The sequence below is a fragment of the Dermacentor albipictus genome, chromosome 3 (genome assembly GCF_038994185.2).
Source record: "Dermacentor albipictus isolate Rhodes 1998 colony chromosome 3, USDA_Dalb.pri_finalv2, whole genome shotgun sequence".
Taxonomy (NCBI): Eukaryota; Metazoa; Arthropoda; class Arachnida; order Ixodida; family Ixodidae; genus Dermacentor; species Dermacentor albipictus.
In genome coordinates, this window is record NC_091823.1 from 174,617,433 (window position 1) to 174,641,358 (window position 23,926).

The 23,926-nt window shown below is 48.0% G+C and overlaps 1 protein-coding gene across 2 annotated transcripts in view; it reads left to right on the forward strand.

Annotated features, from left to right (window-relative positions):
* Nucleotides 1-23,926, forward strand: part of LOC135902118 (adenylate cyclase type 3-like) — a 388,015-nt gene that overhangs the window by 193,148 nt on the left and 170,941 nt on the right. For both annotated transcript variants that reach the window (XR_010564413.1, XM_065432036.1), the window contains exon 2: nucleotides 20,207-20,488. Coding sequence is in view for 1 of the 2 variants with exons in the window: in XM_065432036.1 (XP_065288108.1) it covers nucleotides 20,207-20,488 (282 nt within the window). In the remaining variant the exon portion in view is untranslated. The remainder of the gene's footprint in view (nucleotides 1-20,206; nucleotides 20,489-23,926) is intronic.

Here is a 23,926-nt window from a genome sequence, read left to right on the forward strand (position 1 = left end):
GGACTCCGGAAATTTGGGCCACCTGGGGTTCTTTCACGGGCACCTGAACCTAAGTACAACGGTGCTTTTCGTCCCCATCGAAATGCGGCCGCCGTGGCCGAGATTCGATTGGGCGACCTCGTGCTTAGCAGCCACTAAACCATAGCCAACCATAGCCACTAAAGAACCGCGGTGGGTGTTTCAGTGAATATTGAAAAGAGAAAACATGAATAAAAGAATATACAAACAACGAACGTATTTGCTCAATGAGAGAGTACTTTCAAAAGTATCTTCAGACGCTGTCTGGCAAATGGCTAATAAAAATTGAGCGGCGGGAATGTCGCTGCACTCTTGGTTGCCGAGCAGCTGCCCGAAATCAGTTCGCATTAGCCTTCTTTAACGCGGCATCGGAATTTTTTTCTTCACATTGGTTGCTTCCTGTTGGTAAGGAAAACTGTTCAGCGCAGTGAGATTAGCAATGATTGATTGCTTTATTGATTGCTTGATCACTTGATCGATTGATTTGGATTCAGACGTCACATGAGGGTCACATGAGACTATGTAATTCCCCTATTCTGCGTGAACGGGATGCCGCGGTCGGAAATTGAACTCGCGACCTCACTCTCAGCAGCACAACGCAACAACGACCACATGCGGAGGGGGTTTCCCGGACATCCGTTCCCTCTGGAAAGATCCCACACGTTTCAAAGGAAAACTCCAGGATGCCATGATGGCAGATTATTATTTCTATGCCGGCCGCTGCCGTGCCTGGCCAGTGCTGTCGGCCAGCGCGTCACCGAATAGGGAGCTCGGCGAGCGCGCGAGCGCAGCCGCACTCACATCGCGGCGGGATGGAAACCGGGGATGGCGGGCCGCGTTCTAATTACAGCCGTGTTGGCGCAGCCACAGCCAGCGCTTATATACAGGACGGGTTATTTTCGGTGCCCACCCATGGCCGCGTAATTGCGGCCGACAGCGTGGCTGTTTGCTCCGCCGAGACCCCAGGTGGCGCGCATGGGGCGTCGCCCACGCAACTAACCACGATCAAAGACGAAATCCCGCCTCTCGTGCGCACGAAAATTCGTGTGCCCCTCCCTGGCAGTGGCGCCAAACAGAGCGACGCCGCGGTTCCTCCCGTCAGCCCACGCACTTACTATTCATGAATTAGCACGGTCAAAGGTTAACATTTAACTACGGCGTGCGGCAAGCCAGGGAACTAGAAAGCAGAAAGAATTTGAGCAGAGCTGTCGCAAGGCTCGGCGGGCGAACGTCAAGAACTGCGTCAGCTGCATGCCGCAAAGCGCTGAACGCTTGGAACAGTTTCGAAACGCTATTTGGGGTTGAGTAAGGCGGCGAGTTGGTATTCTATGAATAAATTCTGCAGTTCAGGAAAACGTAGAATAGGAAACACGGTGCACACAAAGCAGTGACGCTGATGGCGAACTGTCTACAGGAGATCACTGAAATGTTTAGGTGATTTAAATGAAGATCGTTACAATAGGAAACTACCAGGGCACCCGCTCCTGCTTCTCAAGTTCACAGCAACTTTAATTATTTATGATGAGTTTCGAGATTTTAGAACACGCCCTTCAAGCATTTCACAAGTACCTAAGCATCGTTCATTGAGTTTCTGCAGAATTACGTTGATGCATCTGCTTTTCACGCGTGCAGAGAATAATGAAAGGAGTCCGCACACACTCGAGCTTAGGCAAGCCCATGGATGCTGTGGTCCAAATGCCTTCATTCGCTCTTAGCAGCTGACGTTGTCACGTGCACGTGTCACGTGGCAGCGTGCCCCGCGACGACTTGTCAAGACCACGTGAGCGTGATTTTTATTCTTAAGATAAGGTTACAAATTCAGTAGCTATCATTTGCGCTTTCTTGCAAGAGTGTGACCAATGTAAATATACCTGGTAGAGAAGCTTCCATAGAAGCCCATACGTTAAAAACATGGCAGTTCATCGGCGCTTCATGGGGCTTAGCGCCATCTGTGTGAGGGGGGAACACTTCCGGCGGAAGAAAATACACATTGTGACGCCATATCCGTTAAAAACAGAAGTGACGTAATTTTGTGCACAAAGGCGCGAAATTTGTTTTAGTGGCCTGCCATTAGAGCTGTATATTCCAATTCCGCGCCATTCGACTTGATGGACGTCCCGAGCTTTCAGCGTGGAAAGCAATGCAGTAATAGGTCGGCCATGCAGGTCTCGAAATCGTACCCCTGCATAGAACATACTTTCTTTGGATACCAACAAAAGTTTTGGGTGTAGGGTGGTGGTCCCATCGTCGGACGCCTAGGCCGTCAGCCAGCGCAGTTGCAAGAAAACAGCTAAACTAAACAATTATCGAGCGGTTGTAATTCACTGCTTTTGACTTCACATGTTAAGAAACGATGAAACTACCCGCACCATCTAATTCAGACAAACGTCGACACGCAAAACAACACAATGTGTGAGGTGAACTTTACGAGCCCGCTCTTCTGCTCACTCCAAGAGATGCATTGCATTGCAAGTGATAGGGGCAATTGTGGGCGCTGAAAAGAGATATTCAATGATCATGGTAAAGTATAAAAGAGAGCAGTCTTTTCTCTTCTCGCCACGCGCATTTATTATTGGATATAAATTTTATTTTCCTCGAATAATCTAACTGCGTCTCAATTTAATTAAAAAACCACCTTTCTTTTTCAAGAGTTTGTTCCCGCCTCACTTAGTCGCGCTTCAATCGCTGCTCCCATAACAATCCTTGCTGATGTCAGTGACAATTTGCTCCGAACAGCTTTTCGCTCGAAGCTTCGCAACCTATTTGGATCGACCTTGGTGTGACTGCGTGGTTTTGGCACGTGAAACACCAGAATTAACATTTTGAGGATGTGAATAGGATGTTACGGGCTTAATAATTTACAGTGAGGACAGCAATATACTCGGCTTCGATATCGCACCATTTAAAGGGAAGCTGAAGAGTCTGTCGAGTTCAATAAGACGCTCATATACGGATGCGGGAACCTTATAAACCATGTAGGTAAAATTTGGGGTTCAATTAGGAGCGACGTAATCGTCCGTTAAAATTGCGCTGTAGCTCCGCTCCCCGTCGAATGCCGCGCGCTGCTGCTGACGCTGACGATGCGAGCGGAGACCGGAAACCGCGGTGTTGTGACGTCAACTCTAGTGTTTCGTTCCTTCGCAGCGTCCGCGACCGTGCCTGACCGCGCTTGTTTCTGCGTGCGTGCCATCGTAATCTGCTTCGATCGACCCTGCATTAATTTGTTGGTGCGTCTGCGTTGTATGTAGAGTGGTAGTCAACGTGCGTGGAAGTCAACGTGAGTGGTAATCAACGTGAGTGGTAGTCAACGTGGTAGTCAACAGATGAAGGTCACTACACGTACTGCATGAACCGGGAAGCTTTTCACGCGTTTAAACCGTCTTTGTAGATTGCCGACAGCTTTGGACAGCGCACAAATGCCGACGATCGCATCCCCGCTGACGTTCCACGAGGAGGCATGTAGGAACACAACGCTACAGTTGTTTGACCGGAAACGAGCTCACTAGATCGGCGAAAGATCGGCGAGATCACTAGATCGCTTTGCAAAAAGCATTCTCACCAAAGAGCATTTCCAACACGAGGAGATCCCAAGACTTTGCTTTCGTTGGCGTCGAAAGCACTGCTCGCACCAGCACCGTTTGCTTCTTCGAGAGGCCGGCTCTTCGCAATCGGCTCGTACATGTAGGGAGTAACGCCGAACTCCTCAGAAAAACACAGTCTCTCTAAATGTTCCATTACCGTCTCAGAAAAACAGCACCAAACTACCTGGCACCGCGCTTCATGTGTAGCGGCAGCGGTCGGTTACTGGAGTTGACGTCACGAGGCGCCCGACCAATCACAGGCGGAAACAAGACGCGCGAGCTGGGCGTGTCCGCTGGTGCACTTTTCGTCGAAATAAAATATATTTGCGCTTTCTTTCGCTCAATTTCGATACGATATTAAAATTCGGAGGGTTGAAAACCATTATGTACAGATGTTCACTCATTTTTTCTGGAAAACCTTTCAGCTTCCCTTTAAAGCCGCGCGCTGTTGGCCACTCGTAAAATGTGCCGGTATTGGTCACGGCTTGTGCAAGCACCACACGGACAAGCGAGAGCATGAGCGGGCGCGTTCTGTTCTGTCATTCAGCTTTCTTGTCTTAGCGGCAATACGAAAGAAGGAAACATAAACTTTCTTTCTTTAAAAAAAAGTCGCACTTTCCGCCGAAAGCCGAAGCAACGATTGCGATTGCAAATTAGAGGACAGCTATACCAAGTGAGGATAGTAGTTTTATCGGCCGTATAAATTTGTAAACATAGGCTATATACCATCTAAATCACCATCTGTCACGTGTGCACAAGCAAATGTGGGCACATCTTAATTAATGACGGCGGAAACTCGCTGCCAAAACGCCAGAGTGAGGAAGCGTGGCTGAAACAGCGAGCAAATTTACTTTCGTGCTTCCTCTGTCTTCAACGCGAACTAAACAGCGAGAACACAGCCCACACTAAGCTATCAGCTGTACGCCCACTCTGTCGCCGTCACAAATCGCTTTCAAGATAGAGCAGCCCGGAGTTTAACGCAGCAACCCCCTCGGAGCCTTGCGCGCGACCGAAGACGGCGCGCCCTCACCGCTGTCACGTGTTGCGTGCGCGAGATTGAGCCGCGATCGTGAGTTCAGCCGCGTAGGCTTTCACTCGCAGCATACGGCGACGGCAGAAGTGTTCGTGGGGTGCCCATGCAATTGCTATCGCAATAAAACGCAATTCAGCATTCTTCTCTCCTATCAACCAGCTGTAGCAGAAAAACAGAAATAGCGCTATATTGAAGGCTCTACAAAAATAAATTTTACGGTACGTATACTTTATATTTAATGTAGGTTGACATTTAAAATATTTGTGACATCTCGATTAAACCTTTTATGTAGTGCATGTAAGCTTAAGACGTGCCTTTCTTCCCTTCATCTTTGCTTCGAGAGATTTCTCTAACATACGGAGCGTTTTAAGGTAAAGCAGGCAGGTTAACCAAATTTCATCTGGTTTGCTAGCTGGCACAGGAACATGGGCATGGTAAAAGGAAAAGTGATAGGAGACCGTAAGCGCGCCTGCACTCAATCGTTGCTGGTTCAGGAGTGATGCAACACCTTCTTTTACCAGCACAGCAAGGCTCTTGGGGCTTTCTGTACCAATACCCATATAAAGCAGACGTTAAAGCCAAGGAAAGCATAAGAAAATTAACATTCTCTTCATTTTACCAAGCAATAAGTTCGCGATTTAATAGACATCACACATCCACCGCCACGACCTTGAGTGGCGCTGGCTAACACTCTTGCTACTAGGCTATGAATTCGTATGCGTAAATTTAAAAAAAAAACGATAATAAATAAAACCGAATGGAGGTACATCCATCACCGTAAGTCTTTGCCAGAGCGCTGCACACTTACTGTGGAGATTATGGGTGCAGCTTCCAATGGGTAGCAACGTTTTATTTTATTTTATTTTATTTTATTTTATTTTATTTTATTTTATTTTATTACGAGCATGAAGTTTGTCTAAAGCTCAACCCACATCTATAATGAATTCTAAACCTTGCTTTCAGTTAATGTGCTCTTTACTTTCCACTTGTGCTATATCAAAAACGAAAGAGCACAAAGTGCTAGATCAATGTTCCCAAAGTAACTCTGCGAAAAGGTGATATTGGCGCTGCTGTAGGTTGCGGGTGTCTACAGTCCTAAACAACACAACTGAAAGTTGGGCCAGTTGTTGATGATTTATTGTTGAACTGAAGCGCCCCCAAAATGCAAAGGACACGGGCTAAGCTAATGCACTTTTTTGCTATCTCTCCCTGTGCCTTTTTTTGTGCTCTCTGCAGTTGAACAGTGAACCTAAATGTTGCACTTTCTGAACGCTACCTGCTACCCCCAAGATACTGTACACGTCCTCGTTACTTTGTGGATGCATGTGTTTGCGCTGTTGCACTTGTTAAGTCAAATATGCACCAACTCGCCCAGAAAAAAGTTTTAATGAAATACTGTACACGGTTTGCTTTGCTGCTTAGTGCTCCTCTGTCTTACTCATTCTATCCTTTTACCGCTTCCGCGTGCATGGTAGCCAATCAGAACTATACCTCTGGATAACGTCCCTGTCTTTCTACGCACCCTTTCTCTCTCATGGCTTAATTGTCTGTAACATTGATTTTATATGCCTAATACTAATAATGTTGCCGGTTGGAACCTTCGGTGCGATACAAACATATATTATCAATAAATAATTGATGAACTGTTTATTTATTCATAAATGTCTAACACAATTAATATTTCATCTGCATGCAATGAACCTTCTTGGTTATCGAAAGTAGGGGAGCGACAGCTACAAGTAGTGTATTCGATGGACTGGTGGCAATTACAAAAGTTGCATTGTTCATCGTGTAACTCAGTGGACGTTTGAAAGCGTGACACTAAGCCAGAAACGACATGTACAGGGAAGATGCCTCGCAACACAGACAGACCAGGCGGCTCTCAACAGCGCGAACGGAGGGACCAAGAAGGGCTGATTGGAATTCGTAAAATTCGCTGAATTCCAGCTTTCTGATACAGTGTGACGAGCAAGCAGCCCAAGATGCCGCGCTGCATGGTTTTGACAAATGCTTGCACACATGCTGGATTCGTCGGTAGGGACAGCCTGGCTGTTAGCCTTACCTGTCAGTGCCTATTATGCCACACTAACTTGGTGGCCAACTATAGAAAGTTTCAAGCATGGAGTGCACATTTTGAACAGCGTGGTGGTAAGACCGTATGAATAGCTCTTTCGGATAGCATTTGTTCCGGAGGACCGTGATGAATCCCTGTTTGCTATATTTGGAGAGCCGCCTTGGAATCACACAATATTGTCTGATGGTTCCACGGATGTTTATGAACGAAATCAACACCGCGGCCTCTGAGACAACAACTGTGCGGAGAGAAATGTTAATTGTCGATAAAAAATTAACAGAACAAGAAACTAACACTGTGCAGGTCTTGCTGGCAACTGAAGCAAACTTCATGGTTGGAATGGCAAAAGCGTCGGAGACGCAAAAGCAGCGAGAAGGACAATTCTTGTATCTTTCTCGACCCCTCTGTCTGCATCTTTCTTCACGCTGTTTTAACAGTCCTGTCATGAACACGCACCGCGGAAGCACTATTTTAAGGTAAGCACATTGATGGTCTTAAAAATGCACATCCATATACAGCATGCGAAGGAGAATAGAAACACTCGCGTTCAGAACACAATTACTCAGGCGGGACAACTGCCTGCTAAGCACGCCGACTAGCCCACCTGGTGCAATGCCGTCATGACCAACCCACCATCTAATACGAATATTTACCTCGTAAGCTGCTTCTGGTGAAGTATTTTTGTTCGCAGACTGCATACGTATCGCTAAAAATATGTCAAGTTTGGCTACCTGAAATGTTTGTGAGGGAGAGAGCAGTTGTTGTGCCCAGAGTTGTTCAGCCCACCCGCAATCGGCCTCCGATCTGCGCAACGTTTCTTTAGACAAATACGACAGCTGCTGTTTGCACGGTAGAGAAGTAGAGCGTACCCCTTTTGTTTCATTCGCCTCGTGTGTGTCGTTATGCGCGCACAAGACACTCCAGTTCACGAACGCGCGCAGGTGGACAGGTCGGGAGCGGATATTCCGGAGAGGTTCGACCGAGCGCGTCGGGGTCCCGAGCCTGCATCGAGAGCACCGGGCACGAGAGTGCTCGACCATCATACGTCTTGCCGGCCTGTCCGTCTGGCTGTCCGCGGCGCCTAATGGTGCGTCTCACGAACAGCCATCGATCTCCGCCAACCAGCCAGCGAACGCATCGATAACGCTCTTGTCCATGTATCGCAACAGCAACAGCACAGATGGTCGGGAATCGTGTTGGTGGGAAACCAGCGGGGGCCACGAAGAATTGTTGCCCAGCCTTCTCGTCGAGGCTGTCTTGGGGCATCTTCCGTTTTCTCTTTTTCGGAGCCTTAAAGAAATGTAGGTTGCTTCATTGGCGGTATACTGAAGAGTCCGCCATTACGAGAAACAGCCCCATCTACATTCAATTTGAACAAGAGTACACTTATTATTATTATTATTATTATTATTATTATTATTATTATTATTATTATTATTATTATTATTATTATTATTATTATACGAGGCTTTAAACCCTTTGGTTTTTTAAGGCGTTCAGCTCATCAGCTAAAGCTTCGTTGCCTAGGATTTAGCACAGGTGATGCGATTCATCGTTAGGATACTGTGGGTAGGAGCGACTGATAAAAAAAGAAAAAAGTTCCGCTCGGCGACCGCAAGAAATGTTCTGGGCACTGAAGGTGCCATTGATTGATGGGTGCAGCGTCAGACTGCAAGGGAAAACTCGGCGCATTTTTCGGTCTAAGAATCCTTGAAGCACATTTGGTAGACTGGGCTGCGCTGATGTGCGCGAACTCGCCATGGTCCAATCATTGAGGACACTTGCGAGTTTACACCGCCCGAGCTTGGAGTGCAATGAAGGCGACGAAGTAACGCGTGGGTTTGGTGCGAGCGCGCCGAGCGTTGCAATAACAAAACGTGAAGAAAATATCCTATCGAAGATGTGGACGGTTGACTAGAAAAAGGAGGCAGAGAAGGACACGGCGGTGGTTCGCAGCAGGAGCACGGCTAGGGCGCAGAGGTGAGAGCTCGTTGGGTTCATGGATTGCGAGGCATCTGCATAGCCGATTCAGCTCTTCTCAATGGCCTGTCGTCTCCCGACAACGACGCGACACTATTCGTGCAAAGAAGGTGGCTGAGGTGCGGAGGCCGCGGGCTAGACGGGCTGGACCCGGACTCACACAGGCATTCACCGAGAGCAGCCTGTCTTCCCGATGGCCTGCGGCATCTCTTCCACTGTCAAAAGATTCGGTAGGCCTTTCGATATCGGCACAGCTGCGGTACTCAGCCATCCTTGAGAGTCTTCGAACTTCGCTGCTCTGCCTTCCTCGTCCGAATCTGTTACAGAAGAAACTAACACCCAGTGGACTTTTTTTTTCTTTTAAAATTTTTATTCACAAGGATTTTGGCATTTGTCATTGACACTTTAAGTTAATCGCAGCTGCGTTGATCCCTACTGATTTACGCCGGTGTAATTTGTTGCATGCTCCGTCTTTCTGCTTCAATCTTGTTACCCCTTTAGTGAACTGAGGTTGAGGTTTTGTCTCAGCTCTGTTTGATGGTTGTTAATATAAAGTGTGCTTTTTGTTTTTTTAATTTGCAGCTTTATTTGTGCACTCCTGGCACCGAGACAAGATCTCAGGTGTAAAATAATACACGAACCACTTCGTTGCATGGTCACAGTGTTGCCCTCTGGAATTATTTACACGGTCGGCCCTGCCATGAACACTTTTTTGCGGTGGTATTTTCTTATCGAAAGGTGTGTCTAATGCCCACGTCATTGAACACGTCACGTCACAGCAACACGAAAGTTTAGTTATACTTTTATTGTGATAGCAACTCTGTGGAGACCCCAAGCGAATTCATGCCGTCGTCGTTGGCGTATGAGTCGCCAGGAGGCTCTGTATATTGACACGTGTACTTGTCTTTATCGGGCGACAAGTTTTGCCGCCTAACAAATGTTATTGCACAGCGCGGTACGCGCCTGCATGTGTCCGACGTTTCTGGAAAGTTATCGATGCTTCTACCCGGCTGTCTGTTGTCGCGGAACCTTGTGTTATCTTATTTCATAGCGTAACGCGAATGGTGTAGAACTTAGTGAAAGGCACGCGGGTCCGAACGATTAGTCTGGAACATTCGAAGACTGCTCTATAAAAGCCGACGCGCTTGACCCGCTGATCAGATTTTCGACGATCGCCGAGCGTGTTCGCCGCTATCGTTGTGCTTTAAGTGTATCCTGTTTTGTGGGCACAGGTTCGCCCAATAAAAGTTAGTTTTGTCGTTCACAGTATTGCTACTGTGTTATTCAACGTCACTACCACGTGACATCTGGTGGAGGTGCTTTACGTTCATGTACCGGACGCCCCCCACAAGCCGTAATTCAAGCCCGGACTGCAAAGACAACACCAGCGCCGTCCCGGAACATCGAGCAAGCCGCCGTCTTCAACAGCTGCCCCCGGAGCACGGGCTTTTACTTGAGACCACGATGATTGTGTCCAAGGCAACTCCAATGGCAGCCCCAGCGTCCCCCATCGTGCTGCAGCAGCCCAGGGAACCACCGACGTTCCACGGTTCCACATTTGAGGACCCGGAAAGCTGGCTGGAAGCGTATGAGGGGGTCGCTAAGTTTAACAGCTGGGCAAACGACAAGCTGCGACATGTTTATTTCGCATAGGAGGATGCCGCCAGGACGTGGTTCGAGAATCGCGAAGCCACCTTGACGACGTGGGACCTGTTCCGAAGCGGCTTTCTGCAAACATTTACAAGCGTCGTGCCAAAAGAGCGAGCCCAAGCTCTACTGGAGACCAGAGCGCAGCTGCCGAATGAGACGATCGCTATTTTCACTGAGGAAATGAACCGTCTGTTCCACCACGCCGACCCGGAAATGTCCGAGGAGATGAAAGCCCGCCTGCTGATGCGTGGTGTAAAGGAGGAACTTTTCGGCGCAATGATACGAAGCCCACCGACGACCGTAGAAGAGTTCCTTCGTGAAGCCACCAGCATTGAGAAGACCCTCGAAATGCGGAACCGGCAATTCAACCACCGCACGAGCTCGACAAACTACGCCGGAGTTCACTCACTGGCCACCGACGACCTGCGCGAGACCATCAGGGCAGTCGTACGAGGGGAGCTTCAAAGGATCTTCCCTTCATCGCAACCTCGAGTGGCCTCAGTCGCCGAAATTGTCAAAGAAGAAGTTCAGCGATCGCTCGGAGTTCCCGAGGTACAATCACAATCATCGCAGATCCAGCCAGAAGCGATGACCTACGCCGCCGTCGCCCGCCGTCAAGGTCCCCCTCCACGACCGCGCCAGGGCCCTGCAACGCCGCAATTCCGTCGTCCACCGCCGCCGCCACCACCAGCACGCCCACCCATCGCCGGAACCCTTCGCAGGGCAGGACGGAACCCTTCGTTTCTGCGTCGATTATCGTCGTCTAAACAAGATCACGAAGGACGTATACCCTCTCCCACGGATAGACGACGCATTGGATCGGCTCTGCAACGCTAAATACTTCTCCTCGATGGACCTCAAGTCTGGCTATTGGCAAATAGAAGTCGACGAAAGAGATCGTGAAAAGACCACCTTCATCACCCCAGATGGCCTCTACGTGTTCAAGGTTATGCCATTTGGACTGTGCTCGGCGCCTGCAACGTTCCAGCGCGTGATGGACACGGTTTTAGCAGGATTGAAGTGGCAGACCTGTCTCGTTTACTTGGATGACGTCGTTGTATTCGCCGAAAGTTTGGCGATCACCTTAGGCGGCTTGCCACAGTACTAGAGGCCATCAAGTCATCAGGGCTCACTCTGAAGCCAGAAAAGTGCCGCTTTGCTTACGATGAGCTTCTATTCCCAGGCCACGTCATCAGCAAATCCGGAGTACGCCCCGACCCGCAGAAAACAGCTGCCATCGCAAAGTTCCCGCAGCCCACCGACAAGAAGGCAGTGCGTAGATTTCTTGGTATGTGTGCCTACTACAGGCGATTTGTCAAGGACTTTTCACGCATCGCTGAGCCGCTGACACAGCTAACTAAATGTGACGTCGAGTTCAAGTGGGAAACGCCACAGGCCGACGCATTTCAATAACTCAAACGACGCATGCAGTCGCCGCCCCTACTTGCGCACTTCGACGACCACGCCGATACCGAAATACACACTGACGCCAGTAGCCTAGGCCTCGGTGCCGTCCTAGTCCAGAGAAAAGATGGACATGAACACGTGATAGCTTACGCTAGCCGATCATTGTCAAAAGCAGAAGGCAATTATTCTACAACCGAAAAGGAATGCCTCGCCATCGTTTGGGTTACAGCGAAATTTCGCCCTTACCTATATGGCAGGCCATTCAAGGTGGTCAGCGATCATCACGCGTTGTGTTGGCTAGCTAACCTAAAAGACCCTTCAGGGCGGCTGGCACGGTGGAGCCTCAGGCTACAAGAATACGACATCACTGTAACCTACAAGTCCGGACGAAAACACTCAGATGCCGATTGCCTATCCCGCGCCCCCATTGACCCGCCCCCACAAGATGACGAGGATGACGACGCCTTCCTTGGAATAATAAGCGCGGAAGACATCGCCGAACAGCAACGAGGAGACTCGGAGCTAAAAGCCCTAGTCGAGTATTTGGAAGGGCAGACCGACGTTGTCCCAAGGGCATTTAAGCGTGGATTATCTTCGTTCACGGTTCAAAACAACCTACTCGTGAAGGAGAACTTCTCACCAGTCCACGCCAACTACCTTCTTGTTGTTCCGTCGGCGCTACGTCCAGAAGTACTGCGCGCCCTACATGACGATCCGACCGCTGGGCACATCGGTTTCTCCCGGACGCTATCGAGGATACAAGAAAGGTATTACTGGCCGCGCCTAACCGCCGATGTCGCCCGTTACGTCAAGACATGGCGCGACTGTCAGCGACGCAAGACACCGCCGACAAGACCAGCGGGATTACTACAGCCGATCCAGCCTCCTTACCGACCTTTTCAGCAGATCGGGATGGACTTGTTGGGACCGTTTCCGACATCAGCTTCCGGAAATAAGTGGATTGTCGTGGCGACGGACTATCTCACCCGCTTCGCTGAAACTAAAGCTCTACCGAAAGGCAGCGCAGCCGAAGTGGCTAAATTTTTAGTCGAGAACATCCTGTTGCGACATGGTGCTCCAGAAGTCCTCATCACCGACAGAGGAACGGCTTTTACAGCAGAGCTCACCCAAGCCATTCTGCAATACAGCCAGACAAGCCACAGGAGGACAACTGCCTACCACCCGCAGACGAATGGTCTCACGGAGCGCATCAACAAGACCCTCGCCGACATGCTAGCAATGTACGTCGACGTCGAGCACAAGACCTGGGATGCCGTCCTGCCGTACGTAACATTCGCTTACAACACGGCGGTGCAAGAAACAACGCAGATCACGCCGTTTAAGCTGGTTTACGGCAGGAACCCGACGACGACGCTCGACGCCATGCTGCCGCACGTAACTGACGAAGAGAATGTTGACGTCGCTAGCTATCTCCAGCGCGCGGAAGAAGCCCGACAGCTCGCCCGCCTGCGGATCAAGAGCCAGCAGAGGACCGACAGCCGACACTACAACCTCCGACGACGCTTCGTCGAGTACCAGCCTGGCGACCGTGTTTGGGTATGGACCCCGATACGCCGACGAGGACTCAGTGAGAAACTACTCCGACGCTATTTCGGACCCTACAAGGTCATCCGACGTGTTGGCGCTCTGGACTATGAGGTCGTGCCAGACGGCATTTCGCATTCACAGCGGCGCCGCGCACGATCTGAAGTGGTCCACGTGGTGCGTCTTAAACCATTTTACGGACGCTAACGAACTTTCCTTATTTTTTTTCTCTCTTTGCTCTGAGTGTTTATTTATTACTTTCGTTTGTTTGCAGCATCGGGTCGATGCTTTTTAAGAGGGGGTATTGACACGTGTACTTGTCTTTATCGGGCGACAAGTTTTGCCGCCTAACAAATGTTATCGCACAGCGCGGTACGCGCCTGCATGTGTCCGACGTTTCTGGAAAGTTATCGATGCTTCTACCCGGCTGTCTGTTGTCGCTGAACCTTGTGTTATCTTATTTCATCGCGTAACGCGAATGGTGTAGAACTTAGTGGAAGGCACGCGGGTCCGAACGATTAGTCTGCAACATTCGAAGACTGCTCTATAAAAGCCGACGCGCTTGACCCGCTGATCAGAGTTTCGACGATCGCCGAGCGTGTTCGCCGCTATCGTTGTGCTATAAGTGTATCCTGTTTTGTGGGCACAGGTTCGCCCAATAAAAGTTAGTTTTGTCGTTCACAGTATTGCTACTGTGTTATTCAACGTCACCACCACGTGACAATATATTTGGGTAGATGTGCATTGTATACTATATGCTACGTTTTGCTGTATGAAATGCGGTACATGCTTATTGTACCACCACACCATTCTATCACTAAAGTTGGTGATACCAGGTCTTACATTCTTCACAAAATTATTCCTCAGAATTTTGAGAACGGCAGCCCACAAACAAATATCATAAAAGAAAACACTGACAGCGCATGCATTATATCTTAAATCTTCTCAGACTTAAATATTAGAAGTGAATAGTAGGCTTAAAAGTTTAAAATGTTGTAAATTTATTAGTGTGGCTTTGCATTACCTCCGGAATCATCCTAGGAAAGATGTTTCAAACATACCCGATACGGAAAAGTGCTGGTAAAGTGGCTAAGAAAGACGTTGGCTTTAATAAACCTAAATGAAATGGTCCTGTGGCAGTGTTCAAACAGAGAACCCCTAGCACTGCAGCTCATTCTTAATTAGTGAGCTTGCGTTTACTTCAGTCTATACTGCCGATACAGCTACGAGTCTTGCACTTCATGTATTATTCTGGCATGTTGCTGTGGCACTCATTGTAGCGTCCTAATGGCGAAACTGTTACATCTTTTTTTTTCACACATTTTGATGTTGCTGCAAGAATTTTTGTATTTCCACTGATGTTCCACGTATGAACCGACTGTACTAGTGGGTTGCACCATTTAACTGAGGAACAACTAACCAAGCCATCGGCGGTGTTAGCGCTGCATCATAAGCAACGCTGACGCAAACGCAACTGTCTCTCTTTCAGAGATAATAGATTTCTTTAGCTCTTTCTCCCGTTTTACTGGTGGTCATCTGTGGCGGGACCTTTTTAATTTTTGGAGAACGGTGCCTTAAAATACAACACATGGTATGTACACTGCGCAGATTTCCGTGATGCAAGTTCTTTTCCTAATGTTTCGAACTGGTTCCAGCGGTTTCTAGCACCCCAGAGAAACCAATCAAGGCCAATGTCGTTCGTTCCAGGAAAGCACACGAGACGTTTATTATAATAATATAATATAATACATAATAGAATATATTATTATAAGCCAGATACAATTACAATTCAAGTTAGAACGTCACCAGCACACTATGTTATGACATGACACGAGTGCACGCTTGCGGCAAATTCAGAGCAATACCAGCTGGGCGTTCACAGGCGGCGGGCTAGGCGATGAGATAAGCGGCGCTGTCCTTGCCAAGCCGGTGGACGAGTTGATGATTGAAACACGGCGGTTCCAGCTGGCCAAAAGGACGCAGGCCCCTCAGCAGTTCTGAAGCACAGGAGCAGGTCGACAGGATGCCCCGGGTGGGTGAAGTCCTGGTAGCTTGGGTCAGGAATCCGGCACCCCGTCTACCCCTCCCGGTCCGGTGGCCGACCCCCTTACTGGGTCACTTCCTGGAATTCCACCGCGTTCTGCCAACGCGCCTCGCTCTTCTTCTTCTCTGGCCCTTGTGTCCTTTTCGGATTGGTGGCTTTTGGAGCTCCGTGTTTGCTAAGGATTGGTTCTTGGGAGCTCTGTGGGTTATTCCAGATCGGAGGATTTCCCCTCTATTTCCCGTGTCCTATCGCTTACCGCTCTTCGACGTCTCTTGAGAGACATTGGGCTCACGTCTGCGCTCGCCCTGTTTGTCTTCACCTTTGTATCTCGCAGTCTCACGCACCACACTCGTCATAAATACTTTATTTCCAGATTACGACGTGTCCGTGGATTCAGGTAGTTTATGTTCCACAGTTGTATAGATCATCCGAGCGGGCGCCATTCACAAACGGGAAAAAAGGCCTGCAGTCTCTCTTGCGTGTATGTCTGTTGATGGCAGTTGCATCTTTCCGATTGGTTCGACATTCAGAATTACATTTTCCTGTAATTTACGAAACGCTATTGTTCTTGATGCTGCCGAAGAAACCCCACGCTGGTGATTGCCGCGCTTTTAGATCGCTCGCTACAGGGAATATGCATCATAAGTCATGTGAGTGAACTAATAACACATGTACCACACAATGTTTAGTCAGATGCATGGTGAATTTGGTGAACATCAATATTTGTGCCCAATTTTGACGTAGGTATCTCTTCGACTAACACGGGCGAGCAGCTGCAAAACTAAACTTATTTTGCCGAAAGACACCGTGCTGACGATTTCCGCGCCCGCATGACTCTTGCTACTGCACTCGTGCGTCACAGATCATCGAAGTAGCAAAGTAACAACACAGGTAGCGCACAACCTTTCGTTAGATGCCCCAGTGGACGGAGGCTGTGAGTGCGTGCGTGTGTGTGTGTGTGTGTGTGTGCGCGCGCGCGTGTGTGTGTGTGTGTGTGTTTGTGTGTGTGTGTGTGTGTGTGTGTGTGTGTGTGTTTTAACGTGCGTGCGTGCGGCTCGCGTGTGCTGTGGCTTATTTGCTTAGTTGCAGGTAGCGCATGCATGAGTGAGTAAGCAGGAACAAACCACGAAGCACGGGTGCCGCCTCGGATCCGTACCAACTAGCCCGATCAAGTTGCCTGTTGTTTGGGCGTTTGATGTTTTCTTTCCTTTCTTTCTTTTTTTTTACGTTGGCTCCCATAATGAATGCCTAGGCAAGCTTCTGGCGACAGTAAACCTCGCTCCCGCGTCGTTGGGGAGCAGCAGGTGACAGCCGAAGGACGAATGACGAAGGCGGGCCACGGCTCGGCGCGTTGCTGGAAGTCACCGCTGTGGCCAGAGTTAATGCATGCACCAGAGCGTTGCTCATGTGGCCCGTGTGCCAACGACGCAGATCCCTGCTCATGGGCTGTTCGCGGTGTGCGCGATAACCTCAATCCGGCGCACTCCGCCGCATCCCTACCTTCTTGTGCGAGAACGCGAACATCGAACGCTGCGTGCATTTCTCCCAGGCCGTAACGTGAAATAGATCCTGTCTTCTTTTATATTCATTTCCGGTGATGGGGGGCTCACTCTATGATACAATGCCACTTATTCTAAGCAAATTCTGTCATGTGACTGTCTGGCGCCCGTTTCCACTGTATTCCATTCTATTCGCATTGATGAAACGCCTTCAAGTTTAGTCAACGAGCGTAACCTCGTTCTTTGTACGCAGCAGCCTCGATGCGTGCACTCTCTCGAAACGTGGAGTACCCTTAGCTCTAACCCATCGACTACGCATTTGTAATGCAAATCCTCTGTATTCCCTTCGTCGCCCTTTTGCGCGTCAGTCTAACGCACTGTTACTTAAGCGAGGCTTGATGGTGCTCAAATAAGTTGAACTTTCAAATTTTGTACAAGCAGGAAAGTTTCATAAACACAAGTGGAGCACGAACAGAAAAGGAAGATAACCGTAAAAGCATGTTAAAGACCGCAGTCTGCTGCGCAGTCTTGAATGTGACATCCGGCTGAAAGACGCTTGTTCGAAACCCACCATTGCAGACGGAGTCTTATTATGTTACCGAAAATACTCTCAAAAGACAAGTGAAAGGACATAGACTCGGCATTGCTTCCATGTTGTCTCACTTGTCATGTCGCTCGCGCTTTTTTTTTTTCGTGATGATCGGTCCCCAACTGGCCCACCTTCCTATGCTCTGCAGAAGGGTTGAAATCTGGGCCAGTTAGTACATACTTGAAGGAAAAAAAACATGCGAAAACATGCGAAACATTTTACATAGGCCAAACCGGTCGATGTATTAATGACCGCCTGCGTGAGCACCATTTCTCCCTGCGGTCAGATAACGGCGCAAACTTGCCTCGGCATTGCAATGAATGTGGTAGTTACCCTTTGTTCAGCAATGCAACGATTTTTGGTAGGGGCAAGGGCAAAGAAGAGCAAGAGATCCTGGAAGCGTACTACATCCGTTTATTAGGCGACGACTGCATTAGTACAACCTTGGTACGCTTACTTGAAAAGGAATTTGCATTTCCAGGTCGGTCACGATAGAAGTGTGATCTTGTCTTTTCATGCTCTGTGATTAGCGATGATGCGGTTGCGCATGCTCTGCTGGCCTTGCTGGGACTACACCGATTCTAATAAAGCTCAGTTGATAGTCCAGTCGTTGTGGTGTGAACCTCTCATCTTGTCCTTTGTGGTTTTTGACTGTTTTTTTTTCCTTTTCGTATGCTCCTTTTTTATTGCTCTTGAGGTTATCCTCAGGACTACTCTGTTGCGTGCACGAAGAAAACCATGCAATCGATCCTAATAATGCTTCGCATAAAAGCTGCAGCTTCGTGCTTCAGATCTGTTAAGAGGTGTGTGTCCTCAACAAAATACCCTGGCACTATATCCGACACTGTGCTGGGAGGTTAGCGCTCCCTTGTATCTAGTGCGCTTAGTTAAATGCCGACCAAGCTGGACAGGATTTAACCTGTCTTAATTACGGGGTCTTAGATTAGATAGTAATGGTAATGATAATTACTTTCTTTACCATCACAGTTAATGGGGTAAAAAGAAAAAACTGGGCTATGCTGGTAAAGTCTTTTTGGTCGTTATCCGCCCTCAGAAATAATCTTTTTTCACTAGCACATAACACTCTAAGCATGCAGCACACTAGTGTAGAACTAAATATATGCCTTATAATTGAGAAAGTTAAATATAGAATAAAAAGAAAAGCTTAGAAAAATAAATTAAACGAGTGGAACAGCGGTATAAAAATATGATTGCATAGTACGATAATGCAACATCATCGGAGGATAACAACTGTTTAGTACAGAGAGCCTATATGCAGTGTGCAAAGCGTGCGCCATAGAATTTAGTAAATTTTCAACGCAGATGAAAATGTCCATGACTGCAAACAAGGTAACTGACAAATCGGCGGGTAATTCTCACTCCTTGCATGAACACGATTACTTGTCTGCAATATAAAAATAAAAAGTTCCAAGCTGCGTGGAACAATAACTCAAGTTACATGGTTCAAACAGCAAGCTGAGACGTCATTTTTTATCGAGCAATTCTCTGATGCAAAGGTACTCGGACCGTTCTCACATCCGTCACAGGCACAAAAAAAACTATTCGTGTAGTAGTACAGTACTTGAAGCGCACCGGTTTGAGAGACCGCTTCTAGTACTCCTGTGCACCCTCCCACGAGCACTCAGTGGACACTCTCTTCCTCTTTCTACTCCCCCTTTCCCTTAGCCCAAGTGTAGGGTAGCAAACAGGATGCTCATCTGGTTGACCTCCCTGCTTTTCTCCTCCTTGTATTCTCTCTCTCTCAAAATCCTACTCTACGACTTTCTAAACATATAGATTTAGCGAAAATTGGATGCACTTCTACTCCTAGTTTCTTATTTGTTTATATTTTGCAAGGCGTTTGAAAGAGACTACATTCAGCTGCATCTACTGTGACACCTGAGACTCTCTTGTTCAGGACTTCCGCGTGAGCTCGCCACAATATTATCACCAAATAGTTTACTAGCGCGATAAGCTAGACAACTTAAATAAACGGATTTTTTTCTGTAACCAAAATCCATGGTCCATAGTCATGCTTACTAAAACAGAGATGTGCCTTCATAGCCCTGATGAATTTGTTTTTCGATAGCAACCTAATCAATTCGTTTCAATTTCTAGATTCCTGTAAACTCTACTTGCATCCTATGTTTATCTTGAGGGCTACTAGAACAATATGACATTCGCGTGTGCGCGTGTAGTAGTGTTTTTATTGCGCAGTGTGCATGAACAGGCATTAATTAGCGCGAAAGCACCTAGGACACTTCTGGTCAGCAATTTTTGTTAACCTCGCTACTTTTGTCTTCTATTTGTGTTATTGGGTCGTTGAGATAATTCCTAACATTTGAAAGAAATGCATTCGTGGTGAAGTTAATTTTACGCTTTAATGCATAAAACAGCTTATTGTTGAAAAGGTAATCTGAACGACAATGCATTCTCACCGCAAAATTGACGGCGCACATTTCGAAAACGGTGTGATCCACAGAATTCTTTTCAAAAGAATGCGCCTCGCGAACTACCAATTTACTACAATTAGTAAATTGCATTATCTGCCGCAACGTAATTAGTTAACAACTGGATTACCGAATTTTCGTTGATTAGTTGACTATGCATTTCGATTTCCCATGCGACCAGTGTCCGCCCCATCGAGTAGGCAAGCTTAATGAGTCAAGATTGGTCCCATTTGCCACCGGCGATTTCCGAAAAAAATTTTTCGAAGTCTTCGCAGAAGCGCCTCGTGGCGCAGTCTTGGACAGCGTTGTCTGAAGCGCACCCTGCCTTGCGTGCAGCTGTGGGAGGACGCCCTGCCGTGGATGGTGGTGTACTCGTTCGCGGCGCACGTGCTGCTCCCGTGGCGCGTGGTGTCGGCGCTGGCCGCCTCGGGCACCCTGGTGGCCGCCCAGGTGGCGCTGTGCAGGGGGCGTCCCCCGGCGGCGGCGCTGCTCCTGCTGGCGTGCGCCAACCTGCTTGGGCTGATGGCCTTCCTCTGGGTGGAGCGCATGCAGCGCAGGGCTTTCCTCGAAACGAGGCAGTCACTCGAGGCCAAGCTGGTCGTCGAGGAAGAGTCACAAGTGAGCCACTGCCGTCTTTATTTTTTATTTTGTTTGCATGCAAGAACTTTTTTGTAAAGCAAAGCTTTCTTCCTCCCGTTGTGCGGGAGCTGTCTACTGTCTTGCCGAATATACGACACAATGTGACACTGAGTGTGATTAAGAGAAGACAAAATCCATTGTTGATGTCGCCGACGTAGTGAAAGTTATCCGCTTTATATCATAGACTGTCACTCAGTCTGGTACCCTTTAGCGATCACATAAGAGCTTTGGTGACCTTTTGCAGCTGCGACATTCGAGGCCATGGTCACAAGATCTTGTTCAACGAGAAAGGTCGTCCGTCTAGCTGGCTGAGAGCTGTACAAAGGTCAACCCTTTCATTTTCAAAGGACGGGCAGTAGCGTAGGATGTGTTTTATAGTCTCGCAGACACCACAAGCGCTGCACTTGTTGCTATCTGTCATTCCAATCAAGAATGAGTCCGCATTGGGAAATGCAACGCAAAAGCGTAAGCAACCCAGCGCTGGTTCTACACGTTGGGGAATTGCGTGGGGCAAGACAGGGAAGCAATGTTTTTTTTCTTTTCGAATTGACTTAATAATACATCGAAGGGCAAGGTAAGGGGGGAGAAATGCGATCCCGCTTCTTCACCCGCCGGCGAGTAGATCCCTCATTCCAAAAGCTCAGCGGCAGCCTCTGCTCATCGCGCTCACCCCTCCAGCCATAGCTGGCCTTGCAAGCTCAAGCTCGACAGTGCTGCTTCTCCGTGGTCTAAAGTAGGATTAGGAAGAAGTGATCGGTTGGGAGTATTGTGGCATGTCCACATCATACGCGATAACGAGGTGCATTCATTGCAGTGTGGGCATTCGCATGGGTGGGTATGTATTGCGTGTGACCCACTTTAAGGAGTGGATAGGTGTTTGTCTGAAGGCGACGCCAAGTTACCGCCTCATCGCGAGAGTTTTTATACGACATCCTCTACCAGCACCCCCCCCCCCCCCCCAGTTATCCCTATGCAACTAGGCTTGTGGCGTAAGGTATGTGAATACGCTTGGTCAATCCCTCAGAATGTATATGTGCCACTCTGCACGTGCCTGAATAGGCAAGCAGAACTTGAGTCAAACTGTTAAGAAGCCGGCAACAGGAGATTTAAAGTCAGCTACCAAGAATTGACGAAGTCGGACAGCAAAAGTAACCGAGTGGGGTGAAAGAAGTACTGCGAACCTAATCAAACCAAAAAGTGCATTTAGCGAAGAGCATTGAGCTGCGGAAAAATGAAGACGTCAGTAACGAAAACTTGTAAAAGTCGGCTGCAGTGAAGTGAAGAAGTCGGCAACAGTGGAAGTGGAAGTGGACGTCGGCAACAGAAGGAGCCAAATGTGGTAAAAAAATGTCAACCAAATGGGACGAGAGCATGCACTGAGCGAAAAACGTTAAGCTCCAGAGAAGTGAAAAACGCCAAATGAATATATTCACGCCAACTTCCAAGAAAGCATCGCTTATCACCAATTCTTACACATGTGCGCTGCCCGATTATTTGGTAAACTGCCATATCTTCTGCTATTCCATTATTTCTTTAGTTTGAGTTCCCAGTGCATCACTGCAGCTATGAGGCATACTGTGGTCGAGGGCTCCAGGGCCATTTTGACTAACTGGGGTTTTTTAACGGGCACCTGAACTTTTTTTTTTCATTCGTGCGAAACAGTACATCTCCTTTTCCCTCACAAGCTTCTACTTCTAGGAGCCATACCTTTCTTTTTTATGAACTGTTCGTGGAAAGGAACGCATTTCCGCCTTTTCAACATCGTCACTTGAACAAGCAGCATTCACTAGGTTTAGAAATAGCAATGCCCAGATAACTAGTTAAGAAAGTATCAACAGTGCTTTAATAAGCAATTGTTCTAGCGCAATGTACGCAACTGTGAAACCAAATCGAGCCATTGTTCTGACCACTCCCATTAATTTCATTTTATTCATATTGCCGCACTGTAATCAGGTTATGGCAGGAATGGCAAAAAGTTTGGTTATAACGGTAAGATTAGCGAAAAAAGAAGGAAAACAAGCAAAGTGTAATATGGGTACAGAAACGCACATAGTTGAAAATTAGTCACTTATTGGGACTAAAAGCCCATAGAATGGCAAAATATCTATAGTGTCAAGACTCTATTGTATCTAGAAAGAACGTATTCTAATGTGCTAGTACGAAGCACTAACACAAAGTCAGTCTGTTGAATCAGTGAAAACTTTTGTTCGCAAGTGGAATATGGCTACTGTCGTTCGAATCAGGGACGGATTTAATTTATTCCAATTTACTACAACAGTCCCTAAAACTGCCCTATTGTTCCAAATGTTCACTCTCGTATTTGCGGTAAGATTATTTTATCTTAAGTAGATGCGGTTTAATGATCAAGCAGCATTGGAAGGGTGAGGGAGTAGAAGGTTTCAATGAGGACGTTGAATTAGCAATGCTTAAGGTTCCAACTCAACACGAAAGTAAGGACAACGCACGCTAGTGAGCAGGCCGCAGGTGACTATGGCATTGACTCTAGCAGTAGCAGAAAGCACATGTAAGTTGAGTTCGCGGAAAGGTACAGGTTGCGAATAATGAGTGTATTTTTTCGGAAGCACAACTGAAACCAGAACAGGGGGATAAGAAATTGATCATATATTTCGTACTCTGTGCCTAACCTATCATTGAGGAGGAGGAGGTAGAAGAGGAGGAGCGAGAGGGAGGAAAGGTATACGAAGGTCAACCAGACGTGTGTCCGGTTTGCTACCCTACGCAAGGGGTACGGGATTAAGTGACGAAAAGAACGGAAGAAGGAGGGAGTAAGAAGGAAGGAAGCACTACGAAAACACGGGACTGCCCATCACGTATGTGATGGTCACTGAGGTCACTCGGTTTCCTACAGTGAAGCAACGTTCGCGTTGCTTTCGAAACATGCGAAGCATGGGGCCATGATCCAGGAATCTTTGTCTCAGAAAGTTGCATGCGATCAGGCCCCGTTAGCACTGTCCAAAGACGGTGCTCGTCGTTTTAATGATGACGAAAGCACAAGGATTGCGCGGGATGTGCAAATGTCATCATCATCATCATCAGCCTGGTTAGGCCCACTGCAGGGCAAACGCCTCTCTCATACTTCTCCAACAACCCCGGTCATGTACTAATTGTGGCCATGCCGTCCCTGCAAACTTCTTAATCTCATCCGCCCACCTAACTTTCGCCGCCCGCTGTTACACTTCCCTTCCCTTGGAATCCAGTCCGTAACCCTTAATGACCATCGGTTATCTTCCCTCCTGAATACATGTCCTGCTCATGCCCATTTCTTTTTTCTTGATTTCAGCTAAGGTGTCATTAACTCGCGTTTGTTCCCTGACCCAATCTGCTCTTTTCTTGTCCCTTAACGTTACACACATCACTCTTCTTTCCACAGCTCGTTGCGTCGTCCTCAATTTAAGT